Source organism: Lithobates pipiens, unplaced genomic scaffold (genome assembly GCF_037356315.1).
Source record: "Lithobates pipiens isolate NorthernLeopardFrog02 unplaced genomic scaffold, aLitPip1_a1.2 Scaffold_16, whole genome shotgun sequence".
Classification (NCBI taxonomy): Eukaryota; Metazoa; Chordata; class Amphibia; order Anura; family Ranidae; genus Lithobates; species Lithobates pipiens.
Window position 1 is genome coordinate 582,650,048 of NW_027507748.1, and position 10,466 is coordinate 582,660,513.

At 40.1% G+C, this 10,466-nt stretch overlaps 1 protein-coding gene across 1 annotated transcript in view; it reads right to left on the reverse strand.

Moving 5' to 3' along the window:
• Positions 1–5,676, reverse strand: part of HOXC13 (homeobox C13) — a 7,040-nt gene extending 1,364 nt beyond the window's left edge. The window contains exons 1-2 of the mRNA XM_077483814.1: positions 4,932–5,676; positions 1–42 (exon numbers count right to left, since the gene is read on the reverse strand). The exon at positions 1–42 is cut by the window's left edge and continues 1,364 nt beyond it. Coding sequence (XP_077339940.1) covers positions 1–42; positions 4,932–5,598 — 709 coding nt within the window. The 5' untranslated portion in view covers positions 5,599–5,676. The remainder of the gene's footprint in view (positions 43–4,931) is intronic.
• Between the last annotated feature and the right edge of the window lie 4,790 nt (positions 5,677–10,466).

A 10,466-nucleotide genomic window follows, 5' to 3' on the forward strand; every position in this document is an offset into this window, starting at 1 on the left:
CCCTGCGGTAGCTGCTAACCTCTGGTTGGAGGGGCACCACATCTGCATAGAGAGGACAGACAGCAAAAGGGTTAAACCACAGCCCACAGCCTGGCATTGCCCTACAGCTTCTATACCCCTCTCTCCTATACGGACCTTCTCCCAATAAATCCCCCATGAAGCTTTTAGATGGGCGCATTAATTAAACACTTATACACGAAGGACTGCTGTGTTTATCATCTATATCGAGTACATGCTCATATCAACCATATTTCAATGCCCAGGAGGTTGGGAAAATGAAAAAAAAAATGGCCACATGGATAGGCACGAGGACAGTTGATGACAGTTGATGGTCATAAAGGGTTCTGCTCGGTGCTGCAGGTGTTCTGACAGATGATAAAGTCAACTGCACAGCCCAGCTTAGCAGCACCTGGCCTGCAGAGAACCGGAGAGGGGAGGCTGGGGACTTGTGGAACACATGAAAGCACATTAGCAGTTTCACACTTCACCAGTCCGACACGATCACTTGTGCTCCTAGCAAGCAGGGGACTACATGATGAGCTACAGCCAGGAAAATACAACCCCCACCATACAGCCAGGAAAATACAGCTCCCACTATACAACCAGGCAAATACCGCTCCTACCATAAAGCCAGGCAAATACAACCCCCACCATACAGCCAGGCAAATACAGCCCCCACCATACAGCCAGGCAAATACAGCCCCACCATATAGCCAGGTAAATACAGCTCCTACCATACAACCAGGTAAATACAGCTCCCACTATACAGCCAGGCAAATACAGCTCCCACCATACAGCCAGGCAAATACAGCTCCCACCATACAGCCAGGCAAATACAACCCCCACCATATAGCCAGGTAAATACAACCCCCACCATACAGCCAGGCAAATACAGCCCCTGTCAAACAGTCAGGCACATACAGCTCCCACTACACTGCCAGGCAAATACAACCCCACCATATAGCCAGGCAAATACAACCCCCACCATACAACCAGGCAAATACAACCTCCACCATACAACCAGGCAAATACAACCCCACCATACACCCAGGCAAATACAGCTCCCACCATACAACCAGGCAAATAAAACCCCCACCATACAGCCAGGCAAATACAGCTCCCACCACACAGCCAAGCAAACACACCCTCCACCATACAGCCAGGCAAATACAACCCCCACCATACAGCCAGTCAAATACAGCCCCCACCATACAGCCAGGCAAATACAATCTCCACCATACAGCCAGGCAAACACAGCCCCCACCATACAGCCATGCAAATACAGCCAGCCCTAGAGCAAGGTAAATACAGCTCCCACCATACAACCAGGCAAATAAAAAACCCACCATACAGCCAGACAATCACAGCTCCCACCATACAGCCAAGGAAACACAACCCCCACCATACAGCCAGGCCAATACAACCCCCACCATAAAGCCAGACAAATACACCCCCCCCCCCCCCCATACTGCCAGGCAAATGCAACCCTCAACATAAAGAGAGGCAAATACACACCATACAGCCAGGCCAATACAGCCTCCAACATACAGCTTGACAAATACAGCCCCCACCATACAGCCAGGCAAATACAGCCCCCGCCATACAGCTAAGCAAATACACCCCCCACCATACAGCCAGGCAAATACAGCCTCCACCATACAGCCATGCAAATACAGCCAGCCCTAGAGCAAGGTAAATACAGCTCCCACCATACAACCAGGCAAATAAAAAACCCACCATACAGCCAGACAATCACAGCTCCCACCATACAGCCAAGGAAACACAACCCCCACCATACAGCCAGGCCAATACAACCCCCACCATAAAGCCAGACAAATACAACCCCCCCCCCCCCCCCCATACTGCCAGGCAAATGCAACCCTCAACATAAAGAGAGGCAAATACACACCATACAGCCAGGCCAATACAGCCTCCAACATACAGCTTGACAAATACAGCCCCCACCATACAGCCAGGCAAATACAGCCCCCACCATACAGCCGGGCAAATACAGACCCCACCACACAGCCAGGCAAATACAACCCCCACCATACAGCTATGCAAATACAACCCTCAACAATACAGCCAAGCAAATAAAGCTCCAACCATACAGCCAGGAAAATACAGTTCCCACTATACAGCCAGGCAAATACAGCCCCTGTCAAACAGCCAGGCAAATACAGACCCCACCATACAGCCAGGCAAATACAGACAACGTCATAGAGCCAGGCAAATACAACCCCCACCATACAGCTAGGCTACAAGGCATTCATTCCATCGAAAGATTCAATTTTATATTAAATTCAGAGATGAGGAATGGGACTTTTCATATTGGGCTATTGTAAGATATCATTGTAGTATTTTCAGAATTGTTGCAATATAAAAAAAAAAATTGCTACACATGCTTGTCTGGAGGATAGAAAGCACCAGTTATATCATTAACCAATACATTGTAACATCATGGTAAGCAGAGAGAAAGACAGAGACACAAATGACAAATAGATGATGATGAAGATAGATAGATAGATAGATAGATAGATAGATAGATAGATAGATAGATAGATAGATAGATAGATAGATAGATGTCGTCAACATATTACATTGTAACCTGCAATAAATAGATTATATTGACCAAAAAATATAAATAAATATATAAATGGATCTAGAGATTGGCAGATAGGTAGATAGATAGTTAGATAGATAGTTAGATAGATAGATAGATAGATAGATAGATAGATAGATAGATAGATAGATAGATAGATAGATAGATAGATAGATAGATAGATAGATAGATAGATATTACCTGCATAATATTATATAGAAAGACTGAGATAAGCAGCACCTAGACACACACTACATGGGGATAATTCGATGATAGATAGATAGATAGATAGATAGATAGATAGATAGATAGATAGATAGATAGATAGATAGATACCCCGTTGGATTATGATGTTCACAAACACATATCAACGAAAACAGAAACATAAGCATAAAAAAGAATACATCTTTTAAAGATATATAGATAGATAGATAGATAGATAGATAGATAGATAGATAGATAGATAGATAGATAGATAGATAGATAGATAGATAGATAGATAGACATGGCATATGGAAATATTCACAAAGGAAACAAAAATATGTAGAAACACTGAAAAATATAGTATACACAGACACCAATTGTAAATTAGACAAGTAGGAGACAAATAGATAGCTAGATCAAATATGCTACCTGTATAATATAATGGCTCTATGTAACTCATGGACAGATACACAGACTGGTAAAGCAGGGGTAATATATGCCACTTTACCAAAACAGTAATGTGTGCATGTAACATAATTTTATTGAGAGCTTTCCTCAACCAGGATTCTATGGACCGCCATTTGGGTTCCTCCAGATGTTGCTATGAACAATGTCTGCCTTAGATAAGCTACCACTGGCAACAATGATGTTTTTAGGTATATGTAAGGGGGCATTCTTCTCGCTGACCCCCAAAGTAAGGAGCATTCTTCCCACTTATCCTCAGGGTACTAGGGCCCATCACCGAACACTGGTGTAGAAGGGGGAACTTCTTCACTAATCATCAATGCATGGGGTCACTCACGATCTGCGTCCCTTTTTCTGGATGATAATAATAATAATAATTATATATATATATATATATATATATATATATATATGTATATATATTAATAATAATAATAATATTTAATATGTTAAATGTATTATTATGACAACAAAAATAATATTATGCATGAAAGCATTTGATATCAAATACGCTTAGTACACCACAATCATTAATTTTGTGTTTATTCTTATATCTAGAACTTATAGTTGACGCTAATGTCTCAAGAACTATAGATATTATAATAATAATAATTATTATTATTATGATTATTATTGGGGGTTCCTGGGGATCTAAGTTATTTAAATTGTTTTAAAGTGTTGAGAAAGGCTGCTCTTATTAATTCAGAAACACATATATTCTGAAACATATATGCACTAGTAATACTATACATGTCATATAAAATACAACGTCACGTTAAACATGCTAATGTAATTGGAAATTAAACAAGCTTTATGTGTAAACAACACACACACACACACACACACACACACATACATATATATATATATATATATATATAATATTTATATATTAAAATATAAAACAGGGGTAACAGGGGTTAGCCCAAATTATTCCAAATTCAATAAATATATAAATATATATATATATATATATATATATATATATATATATATATATATATACAACACATTTTTGGAATCGCTTGTTTGAGGTGTCATGTATTTCTAAATAATGTATAGCAGGCACATGCAGGATTTTCTAGAGATCTGAAGGTTTAACAAGGTGGTCCCTTCGTGTATGCCCCCATAAATGATACCCCCATATAGGATGGGCACCTCCAGCCGTTCCCCAGCCCTGGAGTGAGAATTGTCTGTGGCCAGTATATAGTAGGGATGGCACGGCTGCTGTGTATATACTTCCTGGTTAGCAGAGCAGGCTTTATGGTGGAAGAATTGCAGCACATTGTGCAGGCTCTGTAGGGTTTCTGAAGGGTCTCTATAGAGTCTCTAGTCTATAGGGTCTGATGGCTGGAGCGCTGCAGGCGAGTCGCCTTATTATAGCCCCGACCAATGAATAATTCATGGGGAAGCCATGGGCTGTGGGTGACAGTCTTCCACCATTCAGATCCGTATTATTTAAACCAAAACGGTGCTATGACATCCCCTTCCGAATCCATATCCCCGACTTTCTGCCTGCAGTCGGGGGGAATGCGCCCTATGAATGGAGACTATAGTGTCAGTTGACACCTCCAGATTTAATTGCTGTGTGGGAGATTCCAGGTCGGGGGGATCAGACAAAGAGAACTGGGGGGGAGGGGGTGAATGGAGGAGAGGTTACCTGGGAAAGGTGCCTTCCACAGATGGCTGGGTTGGCTCTGATCCTTGGAGCAGTAGACTTGGCCATCCCAGCCGTTTGGCAGTGCCCAGTGTTGGTATCCCTCCATGGAGAGGAGGGTGTCGTGCCTAGGCTCCGGATGGCTGGTGATCCCGGGCACCACTGACATGTCCAAGTATCCGGGCACCGCCTGGTAGGAGCTGGCAAAGCTGGGGTAAAAGGCAAACTCCTTGGCCCTGGAGGAGAAGTCTTCGCTGGGGATGGGGTTGCTGGGCTCGGGGTACTTATCGTTGGGGTGGTAGGTGCAGGGTTTCTGGTGTAAATTGACGTTGTGGGACTGAGACAACCTACAGCCGTAGTAGCTGCTCCCGAAGGGGTAGGCATAGCCCAGGGAGGCATTAGATGAAGATGTGGCCCCCGAACACTGTCTGCCAGCCTCCGGGGAGGTAATATCCGTGTACACAGGTCCTTGGTGGCTTCCGATGGAACTGGAATGGCGTCCCAGTGCTGGGTGAGAAATAAAATCCCTGCAGTGACTGCTCGCACAGTTCCCACTCAGTCCCTCCATGTCTGCTGGGCTTTTCTTGGGATTCTTTTCATTCGGGCTCGTTTCATACACGTACATCAAGGTGTCCGCCCAGTGAGGATGCAGGATCAGGGAAGTCGTCATAGCATGGTCTGGCCGTGCTTTTTAAAAGTCAGCTTCCCAAAAGCGAGTCACCTAATTCCCTGCCACATTATTGTCTGATCTGGGCGCGCATGCGCAACGCGCCGGCCGGGGGCAGGTCTACGCCGAGGCTTCATTAAGAAATCTGCCTGGGCTCGCACGTGACCGCGGCGGCCCCATAGACAACAATGAAGAGGCTCTCTCCCAGGCACGTGACCCCTCCCACCAACACAGGACACAGGACCCTCCAAGGAAAAGGATCACGCCCACTGATGGCCACCAAGGAAAATGGAAAGACAGCACTTGACATTTTTTTTTTTTTGCTCAACAACACATGGTGAATGGGTAAATGATTCTATAGATATACAGTATACAGATGCTAAAGATCCAGAGACACTGCACGAGAGAAAATACACAATTTTCCATGCTGCATGGGCACAGGAAATAGGAAAGTCACAACTTTATCATGGTACTGCTATGGGGGAGGTGCAATGGACTACATCTTTATTGTTTGCTAAAATCTATCTATATAAATATAGATTACTTATAATAATAACACTATATATATATATATATATATATATATATATATATATATATATATATATATATATATATATATATATATATATATATATATATATATATATATGTTTTTTTTTTTAAATATATTTATTAATTTATTTTTTTCTGAATATTGCTAATTATAAACATACCAGCTCTTGTTGAATAATATATTTTAATCCATTTTACTTGTAAATAAGCTTTTTATTTATAGACACATAGATGCAGATCCAATGCAGACAAAAAAAAAAACACAATACAACTATACACAATCACATATGTAGTTCATTGCATGTCAGTCCTAGTAATCCACGTGTTACCATTTTTGGAAAAAATCAAAGCTATTCAGAAAGGTGGAAGAATGGATTTTGATACATTAAAGTAAAACATTTGATATATGCTTGATAATATATTGGATATTTGTTTCATAAAACATTTGATACATGAAGTAATACATGTGACACATGTTTTATAATACATTTGATACATTATGTAATACATTTTATGTTAGATTTGATCCATTCAATTTTAGATTTGATAATACATTTGATGATACATGAAGTAATACACTTGATATATGTTTGATAATACATTTTCTACATTAAGTAAAACACTTGATATATGTTTGATAATACAGTTGATACATTAAGTAATAGATTTGATATTAGATTTGATACATTCAATTATAGATTTGATGATACATTAAGTAATACTCTTGATATGTGTTTGATAATACATTTGATACATTAAGAATTACATTTGATAATACATTTGATACATTAAGAATTACATTTGATAATACATTTGCTACATTAAGTAAAACACTTGATATATGTTTGACAATACATTTGATACATTAAGTAATACAATTTGACATATGTTTGATAATACATGTCCTATTTGTTTGATAATACATTTGATACACAAAGTAATACATTTGACATATGTTTTTAATACATTTGATACACAAAGTAATACATTTAATAATATATTTGATACATTAAGACACATGATAAGAATTAGATTACATGTCTTATCATAGAATGTAGCCCACACTTGTGTTATAGTATTAACCCTTTACAAATCTGAGCTCAGAGGAGATTTCAAGGCTACAGAATGTATTGGATTTGCGTCTATGTATACAACCAGGACAGAATTACCCAGTGCCTGGGAAAGGGAAATTAATTAGGGTTTTATTAATAAACGTTTTCCCCCAAGGTTCACTTTTTTTTTCAGTTTGCATTCAAAGCTGTGAAAGCTGTGTGAAAATCTTTCTAAGTCATAACATAGATGTAGAAGGGTAAGCTCCACCATGGATTGGAAATCTGTACATAGATAGCACTAGGCAATACTCCCAGTGCTTCTTTTGCTGCTCCATATAGGTTGTATGTGGCCGGCCTGAAAATGAACATTGTCTCCTGTAGTTGTTTATCTCTAGTCGGGGAATTTTTTTTTCATACATGGATGTGTTCGATTTAGATCGGTTAATCGATGCGATGTGCAGAGTGAATCAGCCCCCCACGACTGTTTTGTATACCTCGGCCAGGACAATGTGTTATGAATTCCTTGGGACATTTGATGACTTTTGTCATGTACAATGCCCCCACACAACAGCCTCCATTGAACATCAGCCAGAAAATAGCCGGCTCCTTTTCTTCCAGATTGTGACGGTAAATCACATCGCTCAGGAACGACAGTAAACTTCTTCATTGTCCACTGACCTACAAACAAGGTCCTGGGGACTGACAGCTATTTGAAATGCTGGGAAGCCTCAGAAAGCGCCCGGCTGTCAGCCTTTGTCCTGGCATTCCACATTTTTTACTGTTCGGCCTCAAAAAATGTGTGGAAGGCCAAGGTCAAGGTAGAAATGCCAGACAAACGGGGGCTTAATGAGTGTCTAGACAAACAGGCTTGGGTTTGGAGCATCAAGGGTTTGGAGAGCCACTTTAAGCAGCAGCACACCTCTTCCTCTGGATTAACGTGCTTTACCAGCAGAGCATGTTAATCCTTCAATGGAGGATGGATCTAAAAGATGCCTTTTCCAGGGAGGCCTTCCTATTGTACTCAGGGTTAAAAGGAATACTTAGGAGAATACCACACTCACCCAGAGAAAACCATGGCACATTCCCACTACTTTAATGTGATTATCTATTATTACTGCTTAAAATGTATGTGCTTTCATTTATGGCTCCAGCTTTGAGCATTCATATGTATAACATTTCCACTCTGTCAACACTGTTTACTCATGGTGTAATGTCATGAACACTGGGTGGAAGTGACACATTAGCTCCATAATAGTCGAGTTTAAATTCTGGGGCTGATTTGTGGTAATTGGATAAAAAGTGGGAGCGTTGCCCTCCAGCAATAACTCATATTTCATAGTTTATAGTCTGGAAACATTGATCATGCCATCTGATTGGCTGTAATGACCCACTGCCCCTTTGGTCCAGATCCCTTCACCTCCAGGCTTCAATAACAGAGGTTCCTGTGATAGACTGGTCAATGTACTCTCTGATAAACCCTTCCAGGATATAGATTTTATTAGAGATCAAGGAATGATTGAAGGCTATACTGTCCTAGAATTTGGAAAACATTAGATACATGGTTCTATATTGTATAATATACTGTATAGAATCTTATAATAGTATGATACTATGGTATGCAGGAAAGATTTAGGTACACGGGGCATAACATAAGAACAGAGGTCCATGTGGTAGAATGCATGGGTGAGATTCTGATGTGTACAATGTAACATTTTACAATAGTCTATTAGTTCCTCCTTTGTAAACTGTTCCTATCTGCAGGTTACTGTAGATACAAAAAAAACATAGCCCCAAATACACTAGGATTATGGGATACGCTGAGCCCTATTTCAAGAATAGCGCTGGATGGTACAATATATTGGCTTTTACAATAACTTGATGACATGGTCTATTGTGGAATATTCAACAATACATCTTGCTGGATACTCTATCTGTACAACGTGCCACATTATAAATGCCTTTTGCTAGGATATACTGGAGAGTTCCAAAATACATTGTGCTGGAAACCACAATATCACTACGCTGCAGATGCTGAACACTGTGGTAAACACGACAGTATTCCAGTGTATCCCAGAATGTGCTGTGGTGATTGCTGGGGTAAAACGGCAGTATTTCAGAATATGCTATAAGAAAGACCGTAGACTACGCAATTTTCAATTTTATATTGTGCTGGATGCTGGAATATACTGTGCATTGTTAGAGAATACTCCATACTGGTTAAATATACGTATAGCACTTCAAACCAATATACAAAAGTCTTGGAGCCAAAGGTATTTTTTTCAAATCTATTGTACTGAGTGCCAGGGATATATGATATTGTGGTGAAATTCCGGGATGTTCTGTGTTGGTTTATATGAAATTCGGTTTAATATTTCAGAATACAGTGTGCTAGATCATTGTCTATACAGTGCAATATTACATGATATACTGCACTGGATGCTAGGCAATTCTGTGCAGCTTTAGGTAATGGGTTGATTTATGGAAAGGAGTAGACAGTTCACTTAGCAAAGTAAATGTTCACTTTGCAAAGTGAATGCCCACTTACGTAGTAATAGTTGAGGCTGTGCTTGCTTTAAATACTGAATAATTTTTTTTAAAAAGTAAGAAATTTGACATTTTCTTGCACATTGGATGAATAAAATCAGCCCAGTTTTATCTCATTCATTAAGGGAAAATATTAATTTACTAAACAAATTCTGTTGTGCTGTATCCCACAATATCACGTAATACTGCACGGTTTGCATCGCCATCCAGCACAGTATATTTGAGATACTCCAGTATAACCTATCATCCAGCTAAGTATAATACACAGCACAACACTTTTATACCTTAGCATGGTACATAATGAGATACTCATACTCCGCAGTATATCCTCTCATCCAGCACAGTACACCATACAATACTGCACAGTATATCCTATCACCCAGTACAGTATATCATACAATACTGCAAAGTACACCCTATCACCCAGCACATACTGCGCAGTGCGCAATATGCCCTATTATCCAGCACAGTATATCATACAATACTGCGCAGGATGCCCTATCACCCAGCACAGTATGTCATACAAATACTGCACACAATATAGCCCATCATCCAGTACAGTATATCATGAAATACCGCTATGCTCCCTCATCCAACATAGTATATCATACAGTGCTGCACAGTATACCGTATCATCCAGCACAGTATATCATACAATATTGCACACTATACCCTATCATCCAGCACAGTATGTCATACCATACTGCACAAAATATACTT